At 38.6% G+C, this 18,692-nt stretch overlaps 1 protein-coding gene across 1 annotated transcript in view; it reads right to left on the reverse strand.

The window, feature by feature from the left end:
• The window catches only part of anos1a (anosmin 1a), a gene marked incomplete at both ends in the record, with an annotated part of 42,918 nt that extends 25,058 nt beyond the window's left edge, over positions 1 to 17,860 (reverse strand). The window contains 4 exons of the mRNA XM_079264068.1: positions 1,457 to 1,522; positions 8,419 to 8,466; positions 16,349 to 16,602; positions 17,854 to 17,860. Coding sequence (XP_079120194.1) covers positions 1,457 to 1,522; positions 8,419 to 8,466; positions 16,349 to 16,602; positions 17,854 to 17,860 — 375 coding nt within the window. The remainder of the gene's footprint in view (positions 1 to 1,456; positions 1,523 to 8,418; positions 8,467 to 16,348; positions 16,603 to 17,853) is intronic.
• Positions 17,861 to 18,692: the final 832 nt, after the last annotated feature.

The following is an 18,692-nucleotide window of genomic DNA, read 5'->3' on the forward strand; positions in this document are numbered from 1 at the left end:
GTATCAAGTTGTAAGGAAAAATGATGGTATTGGCCATTCCTAATTTGTATTATATCATTATTTAAAAGAACAAAAAATACATTTTTCACAAAATAGTTAGGGGGTGATTTTTTTGTGGTGATTCTCCCCCTTACATCTGTATTGTTTTCCTTTATAAAAAAAAAACCAAAAAAAAAAAAAACCTTCTACTTCCATATCTTGATCAACGGAAGCACCAATCAAAATAATCAAATATTAGAAGGCCTTGGGTACACCGATACCTGATGCCGATTGGTGGCTAAAATAGCCATATTGGCGTGCATTAATCCACATTTTTCATTCCATTTTAAAACTGTTGATTATTTTTTGTTCACAAGCGAAGTAGGGATACTTGACATTTTTAATGGATTCAACAGAATCAATTGTTCCCACATTAAATGCAAATGTGGGAATTGTAGTCATCTTTCCAGAGAACAACCCCTCCCACCTCCTCCACAACACTTTGGACAACCTAAGGAGCAGCTTCAGCAACAGACTCCTGCAGCCCCGTTGCTCAAAGGAACGGTACAGGAAGTCACTCCTGCCATCTGCCTTTGGACTCTATAACTCATCTATATCTGTAACATCTCTGTCTCTATCTGCGCTCACATAACATCAATGCATCATCTACCCAACAAACCTGTTCAGTTCAGTTACATTGACTATTAATCTTATTTTTATCTTATGTAAATATACTTCCTACTATATGTGTGTATATAAAGGATCTATAGATATACTATATGTACAGTATTTATATTTCTGATGTTGATGCTGTTACTACAGTTCAATTTCCCTATGGGGATAAATCAAGTAAGTATCTTATCTTAACTTAACTTATGTAGCTGTTTGACTACCAGGGACAACAAATGTTTTTTGTTATTGTGCATTTGTAAGATAATTTATTATTAAATGTTTATTAGATTTTGAGTTGAGAAATTACTTCACACAGAGATAAATGGATAAAAAAAAATTTTTTTTAAAAGATTAATTAAAAAAAAAAGTTTATTAAGACATTTTTGCCATAATGGTGTCCAGAGCTGTCCAAAGTATAGTATAATATAAATGCTATCAAATCCATTTGGTTACTAATGCTGTACCCCATCCTCCTACTTTTTATTACATAGGGAAAAAAAATCTGTTGTTGGTTTTTTTTTTTTAAAAAAAAAGAAAAGAAAAGAAAAGAAAAGAAAAAAAAAGAAAGAAAGAAAATTTAAAAAATAAAATATTTAACCTGACATTTAAAGGGTTAAAATGTCTCAGTGTTTGGTATATATGAGCAGGTCTGAAGTTGTTTGAGTAATTTATTTGAAAAAGAAAAGTAGAAAAACATTAAAGTATAAGGATTTTATAGGACTGTACATTTTTGCCACAAAGATCATCAGGAAGTAGAAAACTAAAAGGGAGCACAAGAGTAGAAAAGTAATGCATGATAACGTACCTCACAGAGCTCTCTGCAGCTGCTTTTCCTCTTCATCTTCCAGGAATCTTTGCAGGGCTCCAGGCACTGTGAGAGTATGATAATATCATTAATTTGAATCATTTAGATGTTGAAGTTTATACATTTAAAAAAAATTACAGGAGCATTGACCAGAATTTTATTAAAACTTTTCAGTTCAAAGATTAGCGTCCTTGTTACATTCACAATCTGTAGGTTTTGCTTTACTTCCTGACTGATTTTGTGGAAGTTTCCCCTGCAGTGCAGAGATACTCAGTTTGAGCCAAGCAGCAACTTCTGGTGGTTTCTGCTGAAGTTCCAAAAACAGCAGTTCCCCGCTCCTCCACTAGGGGCTTCAAAACGGAGTCAATCCCACAGGGGCATCAAACTCCAGTCTTCGAGGGTCGGTGTTTGTTGTTTCCTTCTACCAACACAGCTGATTCAAATTAAATGGATCCAGCAGCTTCTTGTCAACCTAGTTATAAATTTTGGTCAGGTGTGTTGGAGCATGAAGACAACAAAAACCTGCAGGATATACTTTGCCCTCGAGGACTGGAGTTTGACACCTGTGCATAGAGTTGCATTTATTTCTGCTATAGAAAAAATAAACATGCTTACAGCCTGGCACAAAAATTTTTTTTTAGGTTTAATAGGTCAACCTTACCTTCATGAGACTAAATGCTTAGTGAGAGTGGGAAAAACTAATCGAAAAATCAAAAATCGGGATTTTTTTTTTCCTTCACAATTTTAAAATCGATTTTTTTTTTTTTTTTTTTTTTTTGTTAAAAATGATTTTTTTTCCAAATAAAAATTAATCTACTATAAAATTTATGTCATTTTTGTTGTTTCTATTGATCTTTTTATTGTCTTCTTGATCATTATAGCAGCAGAATGATGGTCTGGGTTCTGTGTTGTTTTTTCGTCGTTGAAATCAAGAAAAATGAAGAGTAAAAAAAATTTTGTTAATTTTTTTTGTTTTTAATCCACAAAAATCAGCAATATTGAAGAATAGTGAGAATCGCACTTTGAATCGAATCCGTACCCAAAAAATTGGAATCGAATCGAGACAGAAGCATATTGTCACAGCTTAACCACTTTTAGCAGTCAGTACACTCTAAATGGACATTTCCCATTAAACAAAGTGAATAGTTGCAAAGTGATATTGCAGCATAAGACTAAAAAGTTATAAAGGTAAAAAAGTCCTCGGCTTGTTTCTGGAGCATATCAAATATTAACAGCATGGATCCTCCAAAGTAACTGAAGTCCATGTGAGCACAGGCAGCTCAGGGGAGCCGGTCAACACTGATTGTAATTTCATGCTGTCGTGAGAAACAGTAGGGAGAAGAGGAACAAACAGCAGCATCACAAGGACACAGCAAGAAGCTTCAGGAACAGAAGACTTTAAACTTTTTAGAGACGAGTTGCTGCCATTATATTCAAACTGACCTCCTATTTGCCTTGAAATGATAAAACCTCTCAGGTTTAACATCTGATATGTTGTTTATGTTCTATTAAGAATAAAATATGAGTTTATTGGCTTTATAAATCATTGCATTTTATTTTTATTGACATGTTACTCACAGTTGTCCTCTACGAACTCATTCATGCCTCAAAAAGCACAGTCAGCTCATTCTGCATGTAAGAAAACCAATAGCTCTTTAAGCCTGCAATATTATTTTATGTTTTCAGACATGTTTCAGAGCTCCAGGTTTAACTGGCATATTTAACTGGGTGGGGTGGCGTTATTGGGGTGGGGTTGGTGGGCAGGTTTTGGGTGGCTGGTGTGGGTGTGAATGTGGGATGCAGAGGTTATCATTAAATGTCTGCATGTGAAAGTGAATGTGTGTATATATGAGTGTTTGCATTTGTGTTTGTGTGTTTTATAAGGATATTGGCACTCCCTTCTCTCAGGGGTTTGGTGAGTGGAGGCTATTTGGGGGCACTGGCTGCTGTCGCTTTGGGCTATGGGCTTGGTGGGGACTCAGTGGCCCTGCCCGGGGAGGGGTCCCCAGACATGGGATTGCCTACTGCTGCCAATTTAGACCTACTTAAATTGCTTCATCAAACTGCTTTAAAGTGAACAATAAACCAGCTAATATAAAAAGCAGGCACAGTTCGACCGCATCTCACATGCTGCTCTTTATCTCTTTATCGTACGGATGTGTGGTGTCAAAACAAGAGGTTACAAAATGACCCAGCTTTCCTCCTCCAAGATAAATGCGCGTTTTCCACAATGTCATTTATTAAGTGAAACCGTCTTGCACCTCACATCTTCGCGCCGGTGATTGAGAAATGGTGATGTTTCAGAGTAAAATGCATCCAAAGTGGACATGTCCAAGTGGATTTCGTCTTTTACTGGCGAAATCCACCGGATCTACTTTGGTTTTCAACAATGGATTTCCTGCCTCAACGATCCGCTCCGCTCTGGATTGACGACGTTTCAAAGCGACAAGCAGCAAAAAGCGGAAAGCAGCAGCAATTCAATTCAGTTCAATTCAACTTTATTTATATAGCGTCAAATCATGGCAATGCCATCTCACGACGCTTTACAGACAGAAAAAAAACAATGAAAGCCAATTCATAATAGCCTATATAAGTAAACCAACAGATTGAGTTGGAGGCTCCAACTCAATCTCCCATCCTGAGCAAGCACACTGGCGACAGTGGGAAGGAAAAAACTCCCTTTTAACAGGAAGGAAACCTCATGCAGAACCGGGCTCAAGGACAGGCAGCCATCTGCCTCTGTGTGGTGGGAAGCATTTCTGGGACGCTTCAGAAACACACCGCAGCGCACCTGGTAAAACCAGTCCTTTTTACTCGTATTGTTGCGATCACTTGCAAAGACGCAGCGCAGACGAAGCACGCAGTGACGTGCAGTGAGGTTCAAGGCTGGTGAGGCACTGACTTCTCAAGAGTCAGATTTACGATTTACAATTGTAAGAACTGGAAAAAACAGCACCTTTCCACACAGCCAGTCTTTTCGCTTGTACCACTCAGTTTGAAAAGAACGACTCTTTGACTCAGTTTGAAGCAAACCTTTTAGCTCCAGCATTGGTCTTCCATCGCATATCACCTTCTGTTTGAACTGGAAATCAAGTTTTGAGACATTTTTTAGTGTTGAAATATAATCCTCCATAATGAGATGGATCAGGCAGAGTATTAAATAGCCGCTTGCTTCAGCTTGGCGCCGACTTTCAGTTGCCTCTGCTGAAGACGCTGCAGCTAGAAAGCACCTGCCAGATCGCGTACGCCCCCTTGAGATGAGGCAGAGTACTGCGTTCCTCACCGGCTGACTTTTCTTTGCACTTTATTGTACGATCGGCAAGGATAACTCTCTCTCACATACATAAAAGACATTACACAGACTGTAGAAAGTCATGGTGTATAATTAATATTTATGTAAAGTTCATATTGGCAATAGGCCGAGGAACAGAAACGGGCATGCATCATTCTACCCAGTTTGTATTGGATTGCGCTTTCAGGCGTGAGGCACCGCTCGCCACTGCCTCACCCAGGGTTTCTGCCATGGGTGATAAGTCAAATATGGCAAATTTTTTTTGGAATAAAATGTCAGAAATATGTATGTAGTAATACTGGAAATGTATTTTAAATACAGATTAATGGAAAATATTAACATTAATTGTATGTATTTTGTCCGTTTTTAAATTCATGACAGGTGAGGCACTGCCTCACCTGCCTCTCCTGACCGCACGTCACTGGAAGCACGGCGCTTTGGCGTTCAGTTGTACCCAGGGTTAACTGACCCCATGCTTGGGAATTTATAAAGAGAAAGGCCTTCTAATATGAGCAGTAGAAAAAACAAAGTGGAAAACAGCAACCCACAGCAACGAATGTAGCAGGATGTCTCTCTTTGGTAAACTCACCAGCCATCGTTGGAAATAACTTTATCCGATGTTTTCCACCCGCCTGATGTATTTGTACATGCCCTTGTTAACCAGTAGAAGGTAACCAATCACCGAACCTTATCCCCCGGGACGTCACAAGGATTTCCAAGTAGAAAAAACTCAAACTCAAACATGCGTTTCGGTGATAAAAAACAGTGCCGTTCAAATGTTTGATGAGGATTCAACACTGTAACACTGTAGAAAGTTCAGAAAACTCCAAATACCATAATAGCACCCCTTTAAGCGTTTTTGCAGAGCTTATTACCAACATTTCTACTGCTTTACCTTATTTTCCAAAAAGGAAGCAAATGTGTTTACTCATTTATGAATTATTTTACTTCATCTCTATGCTCACACTGTCAACATTACACCCAGTCAGAGCCAGAAATATGAAACACTGCAGGTCAGTGAGGAAATGAGGAGGAAAAAGTTATTTTCACTTTCTTCTTGGTATGCTGTGAAAAATGTCTGAAAGCATGTCTGATCACCCTTTTCCAGTCCTGCCATCTCCAATCTTTCCAACTTGATCTCTACGAGTGGGCTCTTCCACTAATCCAGACTGACGTTCCCACTCTCACGCCTTTCCCCCCTGAGCCTCAGCGTCGGTTCGTTTTTTGCTCCATTTCATGCCTACATCAGAAATTACATCTCACTACACTGGAAATACATTTGACAAGTAGGAACTTTGTGATGAGGCAGAAATTGGAGGAAAGCACCTACTGGTAGCTGAGAAAAAAGAGATGTGGAAGGACGAATCAGCGCAAATCCTTTCAGTCCTCGTCCGTCCTCAACACCTCATCATAAGCAGAAACTTGTCCATTCATGGACGTACAAAAACATGTCCAAGAAATTCCTCAAAGTGCCTGAAATAAAGTTTTCCATTCTTTTTTTCTTGATTGTTTTAATAGAAGTCAGAGACTTTTACTGTTAATTCACAGCCTATATGACAGCAGTTATTTCAGCCTGTATATGCAGTTTAATCAATAAATGCTAGAAAAAGTAGCCGTAAAGGGTGAATTCTTCGGCAGATAATTGGATGCGGTTGAACTGACACTTTAAATAATGCAAGTAGACTTTGACACTGAAGTCAGATCAGACGATGTGACAGATGAAACGCCCAAAGCTCCATCTTGATCCCAGAGGAGCTTCTGCAAATAAAAACCAGTCTCTGATGATGCTGCAGATTGGATGAAGGAGCTTTGGTTTCAAAGGACACTGAGAAACTCTGATAACATTCATCACATCTACATTTTAAAGGAGACATATTCTACTCTTTTTTTTTTTTTCTCAAGCTGAAACACTTTCTTGTGATCATACATGATACAGTTTGTGAGACATTTCGTACTACTTTATGGTGGAAACTTCACTTAAAACCCTGTTTATACAATCCGATACTTGCCTTCTATCCCCTTATGCAGTGGTTCACAAACTGGGGGTAGGGAGATGCATCCAATGACGTGTAAATGCAAAAAAACTTTGCGATATATTCTTATATCTACACAAGCAGCGTTTCCATTACAGTTTTTCCACTAAATAAAAGTGGTATTTCTAAATTTTGACAAACAACAATTGCTACAATCAGGTGTTTCCACAGATGGCATTTTATGAGACATGCAGTCTATTCCAGGTAGCTAGGTAGCTACTTAGCCAGTTTTGCTATTTAGCCAGGTAGCCTGTTAGCTAAGTAGCCCGTTAGCCAGGTAGCCTATTAGCTAAGTAGCCTGTAAGCCAGGTAGCCTGTTAGCTAAGTAGCCTGTTAGCCAGGTAACATTGTTTCAGGGTTTTCCACTAGCTGTGGAGGATTTGCTATGGCTTTTCAAAGCCCTTCTTCTTTGTTTAGCTTTATTATTCATTCTAAAAATCTGCTTTATGCTTTTACTTGCTAACAGTGACGGTGGTTATATTACTCTGTTTACATTATTTGTTAAAAGAGTTTGATCTTCTTCTCCATCCATACATACTGCACCATCTTTACCTGAATTAAACTGGTCAGGTGACTCCCTACGTCATGCCCGGGGACACGTAAATGCAAAAGGAGTGTTGTTTCCATTAAGTTTTGTGATATAGCTATATATCAACATGTCTCGACAAATCACCTGATGATAGCATGAAGATGTTTTATTATTTATTTGAGACGTTTTTCAAAATGCAGATGTTTCCATAACCGTTTTTAATTGTGAAATTCAAGTTTTGTGTGATTCTACGGATAATGAAATGCGGGCAAATCTGAAAAACCACGTTATGAGAGGTAAAAAAAAAAAAAAAAAAAAAAACATTTGGTGATATTTTAACTTTTTTTTTTTTTTTTTTTTTTTTAGTCCGGTCTTTCCATTACCATTTTTGCAATATTCATGTGCAGTTCTAGGGGTAATGGGAACACAGCTAGTGTTTGAAGCCAGAAAACTAGTGAATTGGAAAAGTAGGTTGGGTCATAAGAGTTTATATTTCTCCGTACTCTTTTACAGGAATAAGTAATGAGTGAGTGGAATAAGTAAATATAGTTAATGACAGAACATGTTGGAAATATTCTTCAGTAGAAGAAGAAATCGCAGGTTTTCATAATGTGTTTATGACATTTAAGTTACGAGTCTAACATGATCCAGATACATGATCTGTAAGAAGGATTTTAATTTTCTGTTTTCTGACTGATGAACATGGAAACTACCTTTATCTATCTGATTACAAAGTGTTTATGTTGCAGCTATTGATGGACATCATCCAGGTACGTTGTTAGCTCAACAGCAGCCTAAGCTAGCTGCCTTAGCGTCTGGATAAAGCTGGAATCTGGTGCTGCTGGACAACTTAGAGCCAGGTCATTAAAGAAAGGCTAAATATGACATGAAAATCCTTAAATTTTTTCCAAGTATTTTTTCATTTAGTCACTTGGAAAGTGGAGATTATTTCCCCACTTTTTTCCTCTGGGACAACTACCAGCTAACAACACGTTCTTTTCTTTTTTTTTCTTTCTTAGATTTAAATGGCTTCCAGTCTTTTGTTGCTCTTGTCTTGAACATAATGTGATTGCTGCTGCAGTTATTTAAAAAGAGAATATTTCCATACCTTTGAGCACTGTTTGTGGTTATGACACCAGCCCAAGGATCCATCACTCTGAGGAGGAGAGTAAAAAAAAAAAGCAGAGAAAGAAAGAGAGAAAAGCACAAATGAATAATTGAATTAAGTACAGTTTAAAGCTGTAATTATAGCTAAGTGCTGTCAAATCTCAGAGAAAAGCAGGATAATTACAGCTATCTAAACAAAACCATAAGTACATAACTCACAGTTAGTATGAAGGCAGTTTTTATGCATCTGAAACAATGCTGTCATTTTTAAAAATCCTTTGAGCTGATGGTGTCCAGCTCCAGATCTCAACTCTGCAGGTTTTCTATGTCTACTATGTCTATGTGCAAAACTTCATTGGTAGTTGGGTCCATTTGGTGAAAGGATACATGGAAAACCAGCAGGATTGTGGCCATGAAGGACCGTCTTTGGACACCTCTGCTTTAAACAGTAAAATATTCAGGAGATGATTCTGACTCAAGAACATCTTCAGTATCAGCATCAGTCTGAAGATCAGATCATCATCTTTTTACCCGCTGAGGTCCGTTTGGTCAAACGCACCTTCATGTCAGAGCCAGTCTGGTCCAAGACAAAGTCACATTAACTTGTAACAACCTTTAACCACCACTGAGCTTTCACCCTCATTCCTCCTCCATCATCTATTCATTCTCTCTCTCCTCTTTCTGTTCTCTCAGCTTCGTTCATTCATTGCTCTATCCTCCCTCCTTCCCCCCTCATCATCCATCCCTCCCTTCACCTGTTCTTTATTTTCACTTTCATCTTCATCATTTTGTATCCTTTTATCTTTCCTTCAATCCCTCACCCATTCTTTCTTTATCATTCCTGCCTTAATCCATTCATCCATCCCTCATTCATTCCTCCATCCTGTCTCGTCCATAAGACCATTCCTCCTTTAATTCATCTATCCTCAAATTTACCACCTAGAAATCTATCATCTAGTCATTCTTTCTTCTTCACCCTTTTATCATCCCATCAATCATCCCCTCATCCATCCATCCATCCATCCATCCATTTATTAGTTTTTCCAGCTTTCCTTCTTCCTCAACCTATCCATCCTTCACTCCGTTATCCATTCATCTGTCTTCTTCCTCTATTATTCATCAACATTTTTATCCTTTTCAGTTGCCTCATCCAGTTATCTTTCCATCCATCCATCCATCTTTCCATCCATCCATCTATCCATCCATCCATCCATCCATCCATCTATCCATCCATCCATCCATCCATCCATCTATCCATCCATCCATCTATCCATCCATCCATCCATCCATCCATCTATCCATCCATCCATCCATCCATCCATCTATCCATCCATCTATCCATCCATCCATCCATCCATCTATCCATCCATCCATCCATCCATTGTTTTTCCACCCTCCCACCTTCTCTAACCCACCAACTTATCTTGTTATCTATCCTCATCCTTCATTTACTTTTTATCCTTCCTTTCCCTCCTCCATTTAGCCATGCTCTCTTCAACTCATCACTCTTTCATCCTTCCTCCTTCATTATTTTCACCTCCCTCATTCATTTATCCTTCCATGTTGTGGCCATCTCACACCTATCTATCCTCCACCTCCATCAGTCTTCATTTCCCTGATCTAGCTTTCTATCTTCCCTCCAGCCTCAATATCATCCGTCCTTCCCATAATACTCCCATCTTCCCTCATGCATTATTCTTTCCTCCATCTTCCTCTCCATCCTTCTGTCTTTCCCCTCATCACTCATTCTTTACCTCATACAATCCATTCTGTTCTCTCTTTCCATATCATTAGTTCATTTTAATTTTCAAGTACTTTCAGGTATCCGCTTGGTCTCTGACATCCTGAGATTGAACCTCCAACCTGAGTCTCCTCCCAGCTGTGAACCATGAGAGACTTCAGCTCAACTAAGTAGAGAACTTTAAAATTCCTCAATACTTTCATTAAACCAGTAAACCCAGGTTTTAACCCAAACCACCCCCAACACAATACCCCTTCACAAGTGAATGTCGCGCCCCAATGAAGTCACACTTGCACCAATGAAAGGAACTTCAATCGGAGGGGCAGAGCACGAGTAAGATGGACAAGAATGGAAAACGTTCTTCCCTCCACCTGAAAAGGATAGGCTTGTCACCATGACAACAATGAAATGCCCGTGTGTACGGCTGTAGTGCTGTAGATCTGGTTGCTAGCCGCAAGGATGGTTGCCGGGCGCAAAAAGTTAAGATATCCCGAAGATAACATGACCTGCTAATTTTGTTCATTTTTACACACATGGCCTTGTGATATAGAGCAGGTACCTACTCCTGTTTATTCCATGCCTGTTTCGCAGAATTTCAACTTTTAAGTTGTATTTTTTTTTTTTATCCTTTTTGTCTTGGACATTAAGTCTGTAAAAAAGGTTGACTTGAGGAACTGAATCAGGGAAACTCTCATATAACTTTCAGAGTTGCACCAGCTGCCTCCTTTATCTCCACCATCCAATAAATAAAGGCGATACAGTACATGACACTTTAAATGCTTTTAAGGGATTCCGAAAGACTTTCCATCATCATTTCCAATCAAATACTTAAATTCAAACTTGCAGACTTGCTATATGAAGGCTGAATAGTCCACTCCACCCTACATGGTTTGGGATGGCCCTTAATATAGTGTGCAAAGGGTAACTATGTGTTGGGCTGCACAAAATGATTTGGTATGGACATTAATTCCACAATTTTTTTTCTATAAAGGTCTGTTTCTCTGGTTTTGTATATTTTTCCAAATTTCCAAAAGATATTTTCTTTTGGTTACTTTTCCACATGTTTAACAAAGATCTTGCTGATAAAATCAGTCTCTAAACGGACATCTGCACCAGTTAATCATGCTTCATACTGTATTCTGATAAATAATCAACTGACTGGCTGCAGATCAGCTTTAGTCGTTTACATACGTTGTCTGTGTCTAACATTAAATCTCTTCATCCCACAGAGAGATGTCCTTCATCCCTTCGAACACCACAGATGGAGCTGTAATACACAAACAGCAGGAGTGTTTCTGTCTCTCTGAATCACATCAGTGATCATCTCACATCATTGTTACACTTCAACCTGCCTCTTCATGCTGCAGCTCGCAGATGGTCCCTGTTTGTGATCATCTGTGATTGACAACAATCTAATTGACTTGGAGCATTGTGAAAGATTTTGTCAAACATTGACTGTTTGCTGCAAAGTCTTTATTCCAGATGACAAAGTGATTCCAGTTTTGGTTCAAAGCCAAAGTAACAAAGGTGTTTATTTCAACCAAACTCTCACTGATCCTAAAAGAGGTATGCTACGCTAACATCAAGACTTTGCTCAGCTGCTTATTATGGGTAAGGATATAAGTTTTATTGAGATTAGTACAGCTAAAATGTTACAGCTTTCACCGTTTTTTTTTTTACCAACGTCCTGTCCTGATCGTTTTCTGTGCTACCTTTTGGTAGTTTAACCATTTCAGTTTGGCTCACCTTGCACCTCTTTGGTACCATTTGGCCCCATTTATTCAGGCTAAATCATTGTGATATCCTTGCTGTATATCCTGGTGAGGTGTATCAATGGTTCAATGCAAATATACAGTTTTATAATGCTGATTTAGAGTATGTGGCTTTGTGGTTGTTCTACTTTAAAATGGCAGCCATAGTGACTCATTGCCTGTGATGGACTGGCGACCTGTCCAGGGTGTACCCAGCCTCTCGTCTAATGATTGATGGGATAGGCTGCAGCTTCCATGCAACCCTAAATTGGACAAAGCGGTTAAAAAAAATGAATGAAAGAGTGAGTTACTCATTGCGATGACCAGGCTGAGGGGGTTTAGATCTGCAGAACAGCAGCAGGGAGAGATCATTGCCTTGGTAGATACTTACTGAAGGTATAATCTGTGCGAATTCTTCTCATCTAACCTCCTACTCTGTCTGACATATACATCCATACTATACAGAAGCGGGTTATTGCCTCAATAGTTTCCTTTTTTGGTTCAATCTTAGGTTAACCACCCTGTTTGGGGTGGTCCATGAGTAGCTGGTTCATTAGTGCATTAACCTTTACAGCTTTACCATTTTCACATTTGTGAGGACAGGTCATGAAGGCAACAACTTCAGGAAAGAAACCCAGACCCACATTTCTCTACTGATATTCACAACATGCTCCTCCCAGTGGATTACAGGGTGTTTCCAGGCCATGGGGAATATAAAATCCCTCATTGTGAGCCTAGTGGTGGAGCCAGACATTTCTACATGAGGGTTGGCAAGACTTTATCAGGGGACACATTGTAAGAAAGGAAATTATTGAGTTCCTTTCTCCAAGACACACCCACAGACACTGCGGAGATAACTGTGGTCACATTGGAGAGAGAAATGAGATATAAAACTTATTTATATCAATAATCTGGATCATAAGGTGGAAATATATACATATATATAGCCAAATTTTGACAAATTACATTTGCAAGTTGTAGGTTTTTGCATTGAATGGTATTCATAAGCCATCATTTTTGTGAACTCTGTCCTGTGAGACAATGGAGATAAAAACATTTTGTGGTTTGAAGCACTTGTGCACTCTTACTTGAAACAAACACGTGACCCCCCCATGTCATGTCCAGTGGCGCATAAATCCTCATTATATATATATATATATATGTGTGTGTGTGTGTATGTATATATACCGTATGAGGGCCATCTGCACCAATGACAGAGAATTTGTACGTGTGTATAGCCTTTTACACTGACATGCTCTGTCAATAAATAAATAGAGCGCAATTGATGTTGAGCCGAGTTAAATTTTGTTCTCTGTGGCAGCGGGATTATCGAAGTGAAGGTTGCTCTTCTGACTGTACTTTGTCAAGACTAATTGAGTCACACTTGAACAAATCATTACATCACGCCTGAGTGGAGCTGCTCAGACAGGACAATGGACGAGCAGGCAGCTCTGCTGTGATAGGAATGACATAATGTGTGGGGATGCCATTACTGGTTTGATACCAGTTAGAGTACTTAAAATACTCTAGAGTGCTTAAAATAAACGACAACTTCAATGACCAACATGAAGCATGATTAAGTAATAAAAACAAAATACAACAATAAAATTCCAAATGAAGAGTTTAACCAATGATAGAACGTATGTATTTGATTGAATTGTATCCTTTATGCACCACAGGGATAGGTACCAAATATGCAGTATACTTAACCAAGTATTTTTTTTTATGCCTAAACCTGACAAAGTAAGTCAGCTTAACTCTGCAAAAGATTACGGTATATGTAGGCAGGGCTCTAAATGAATATTTATCAACCTGCAAAATGTTGGTCAAAATTAATTTTGGTGGGTATAAATGAAAACTGACTGTCCAGTGATAAATAAACACTTCCATGACGTATCACACATTAACAGGTTGTGTGCTTAGCACACATGATGCTGTTTACAAGCTACTTTCTGAACAAAGTGCAGCTAAATGAAGAGCAAATGAGAAATGAGAGATGAATTTACACCCCAAAAAATGTGAAAAATGTGAGTGAAAATTCTGATTAGATGAATTTTAGCAACATAAAAACCTGCTAACTGCTGCATACTTGTCAAGTATCTCGTTTTGGCCGGGAAATCCTGTTTTATACCAGTCTTTTCTGGACCTTACCTACATTGTTATTTCCCAGAAATCTCCCAGATTATGATATTTGGAGAAAATAAACCGATATGAGGAGACAAATCCTGTGAAAAATAAACATGCAGAAATAATATAACTTCCATTTCCCACACACACGGGGCACTGGAGTGCCTTCTCCTTGAAAATAAAGTTTTTATTTGTCTCCAAAGTTGCCAAATGCAACACAGGATGGAAGTCTGACATAAAAAAATTAAAAAAATTTAAAAAACTATTTTTTTAATGTTCCATTAGCTAGACCGGCTAATGTTAGCTAGGCTAATAGATAGCAGCCAGGCTAGCTAAACTTTCCTCAAATTCAAAGGGACAGTTTTTGGTTTTTTTGGGGGTTTTTTTTTTTTTTGTCTCCACTGTGGTGGCATGTAGTTCATGATGATGGACTGAAAAGAAGAGAGCATTCTTTAGACTCCATTAGCTAGACCAGCTAATGTTAGCTAGGCTAATAGATAGCAGCCAGGCTAGCTAAACTGTCCTCAAATTCAAAGGGACAGTTTTTTTTTTGTCTCCACTGTGGTGGCATGTAGCTCATGACATTAGCTAGACCAGGGGTGCCCAAAGTGGGGCACACGGGCCCAAATCGGCCCGCCAGCACTGTCCTTTTGGCCCGCTAGTCGTTGTTCATATTAATACCCTACAGAGCTGGATGAAAAGACTCATCCAGCTCTGTGACATGAACCTCAATAAGTCCAGACTCAGAGGGACCCAATGACATTCTCACCTTGTCAGTGAACCAGGTGCAACCCAACATGGAGAGACTGTTCATGTCCAAAGATCAACTTCATGTGTCCCACTAAGTATCAGCAACTTGCCTTGTTCAGCATGCACTGTTATTAGTTGTTGACATGTTGCGCTTGGTTGCAGTTTAGTGGCTGTAATTATTGTTTCTTGCCCCTCTAACTATGACTTTATTGTTCTATTGCCATATTGATTTTTTTATGTGACATTTTATTTGCCCTGATAGGAAAACAATACACCGTATTAGCTATTGAACATTAATTATAACAACTTTGTTAATTTACTTGTGTTTCATCCTTAAAGCTGCAGTGTTTGGATCGTTTTCAGTTTGGCCCTTGGAGGCAAAAAGTTTGGGCACCCCTGAGCTAGACTAACGCTGTGTCCTAATGTTCACGGGATTCCCTTTATAGTGCACTATATTGTGGTCATGCCATTTTCTGGAGTTATCCAGATGTCCAAAGAGAAAAAACTAGTGCCCTCAATATTACACTCAATGCATCTTGAAAAGTAGTGAGTCAACAGTCAATATTGACCACAATACATTGCGGACTGGAGCTTAAAATGGCGCCAGTGACAGGAAGATCAAAACAAGTTAAAATTAAAACTATAGACCATTCATTTTTTTTACCGTTTTTACTGAATAATTATGTAACAAATAGAATAAAATGCATTAAGGGAAGAAAGTATTTTCACATGAGTATGGATTAGATTTTGGAACAACATCTTCACACTTGTCGTGGTTGCCGTGGTGACAGCTGGTAGTCACATGATCTGTGACTAACAGACTATATAATACACTATAGCGTGCTATATAGTGCAGCTCCATGTAGTAAGTGATAGGTTAGGGACTAGTGCAAACATTGGGACACTTCCTATGTTAGCTAGGTTAACAGAAATCGGTTTCATAGATAAATCTCATATTGACTTTTCTGTTAAAAGATTATTTAGTCGGGGTTTGGTGCAGAAAACTCTCACAGTTCAGCGGCCAATGACTAGACTATTAAAATGTCTCTGGCTGAAGGCTTTGGAAATAACCCTTCTGATTTCTAATGTTTTGTAGTAATGTACTCTCAGGTTTTTGTGTTCATAAATGCAGGCAGTTGCAGAAACAGATTCAGTCTGACTAATCTGTTTCATGGACTAAACCATCATTCAGTGAAATTATCATCGGTCTAAGGAAGTCATCAGTCTGGAGCCTGGAGCAAAAAAGGTAAAAAGGGGGTCATGCAGCATTATATCTTCCTGTTTCTGTGTGTGTGTGTGTGTGTGTGGAGATAGTGTCTGACAGAAGAGAGATCTGCTTTAACAATATAATCAGTATAACAAGCTGTCACAAAGACTTCATGTCTGCTTTTTGTGAATTAGGACAATGACCAAAGTTATTACGTCTCTCTAATTTAACGTTGTAGAACTCACGGAAGAATTTTCATTGCGTCGCATTAAGGTAGTTTTTATAGTTAATGTGATTCTGTTGTGAATAAAACAGATTATGTCTACTAAAGAAAAAGTAGTTTCTGTACACGTACCTGCAGAGGTGTGGAGAGCGCCTCTACACTGTGCAGGCTGAGGCACCGAGATGCACACCTGGCCCTGGAAACACTTTCCAACCAGAACTCATCCTCATCAGCATCAGCAGCATCAGTGCGGTGCCTTCCAGCGTCGACTCCGGTGTTACACAGGAAACCAATCCAGAGAGATACCAGTGGGATGAACCTGGAGGTTGTGGTCAGCATCTTCCTCACTACGTTGAAGAGAAAGGCTGCAGTGAAAGTGTGAGATGCTGAAGCAACAATAAAGCTGGAGAATGCACAGCTGAGGGAGGAGCTACAGCTCCATCCATCACGGAGAGGGTCGGGATGCTGAGAGGATGTGTTTTACTGAAACTGTACAACTTTACACAATGGAGCCCAAAAACAGTCCCAAATGGTCAAACGAGGATGATAATTCATGAATTTATCATTTGTATTTTAGTGATAAATAGCAGAAACGCAGCTCCAAAGAAGTTGTGACGCTGTTTGAAATGTAAATGAAATCAAATGCAAACCTCATGAAGTCCTTTTCTTTTATTTCCAATAGAACATAAACAACATATGACATGTTACAACTGTTGATAGGTGTTCTCAATTATTCTTTTGTGTTTATGTAAACATGTTCATTCATTTATTATGATTATTTTTCTTTGAAAGGAATTTATGTTTGAACGATTGAAGGCTTGTTATTTGGTTCTGTGATGTGAGTTCAGTCAAGAAAGCAACTGTCTCCTGTGTGTTTTTTTGGATGATATTAGCGTGCTTAAAGCTTAAGTCTTAACTAAACACGAAGCCGTTGCGTAGTTTCAACCTGCTAACCCAGAATAAGTCAAAGACTGTGTGTTTCCACTGATGTGATGACTCTGAAAGCACAATGAGTAGACGATCAACTGATACAAGCCATTGGTCTTGGCTTTTGTTTGATGGAAATGAAAAGAATTATGAATTTTGGGAAACCAAATTCTTGGGCCACCTTCGGTAACAAAAGTTGAAAGATACTATTTTGAACCAACCTGCTAACAGCAACTGAGATATTTTACAGTTTCATGGAAAATATTCGCTCATTTTTAATGTGATGGCAGCAACATGTGCATCTCAAACAGCTGGAACAGGCACAACGAAAGGCTGGAAAAATAACTGGCACAAATAAAATACAAATGAAGGATTGTGGTCCGTCGACTTTGTTCTCTCCAGGTTTGAACACGTCGACTATCTCCCATGTTTGTGCAGAATCTAGCGTCTCAGTATCGTTCTTCTTTAACTGAAATAGTCTACAACACGTTTTACGAGCACGAAGAGAGGAATGAATCCAAAAAATCCAGGTCCAGGCACTCAAAGTGGTTAGAATTAAAAGGCCTTTATTAAAAATGAGCAAGAATGATAAAAAAAAAATAAAAAAAAAAATACACCAACGCGTAAGGTCTTTTAATTCTAACCACTTTGAGTTTCCATTTTGTGGATTTAGTCCATCACCAGTGGTTGGAGGGATACCTGCAGCACACCTGCCATCTCCTTTTTCAAAACATTTTACAACTTCAGCATCTCGTTTTTTTTAATCATTTTAAACATATATTGAAAGATGGACTGATTACCTGTCCAGGGTGTTTCCTGCCTTTTCCCAATGATTGCTGGACTTTCACGCAACCCTGAATCGGACTTAGTGGTAAGAAAATAGATTGATGGATATATTGAAAGACCTGGAGATGCAATTACTGACATGTTACTGCATTTAGTTCCTTTTTATAGTGTTTGGATTTATGCGTTTAGCTTATTTTGTCGCGTTTCCCGGTTTTATTTTAACATGTTTTTCCATGTGCTTGAAAAATGTCACACCTTCATGTGGTTTGATGTTCATACTGCACTTTACTCAAGCAGATGCTGGATGCAGACGTTTTGTGACAATGTGACATCACTGCAAAATCTGAAATCTAAGTAAGATTAAAAATCTTAAATTAATTACACATATGCTTATTTTTTTAAAGGTAAGATCATTCTTAGTTTTTATGCCAGAGAATTCCTCTTGTTTTAAGAGTATTTTTACTTGTTTGACAAGCCAATTCTCATGTTCTGTTGGCAGATAATTTATCTTATTTTAAGCAACATTTACCAAATTTTTGTATATTTTTTCTTGTTTTTTAAGGCTGAGTTTTTGCAGTGATCTAACAGCCCAGTTATGCTCCATAAATCTGTTTGTAACGCTGCATTCCTAATATTAGCATGCCGTTAGCCCGAACATCCACAAGAGAACAGTACAGAGTGCAGAGTTCACCTCAGGGTTGCAATGTCAGTGTTAGACAACAGCAAACATGGCAACGAAGGAGGAGATCGTGATAAAAAGGGG

The sequence above is a fragment of the Telmatherina bonti genome, assembly GCF_933228915.1.
Source record: "Telmatherina bonti genome assembly, chromosome: 24".
In the NCBI taxonomy this organism is placed as follows: Eukaryota; Metazoa; Chordata; class Actinopteri; order Atheriniformes; family Telmatherinidae; genus Telmatherina; species Telmatherina bonti.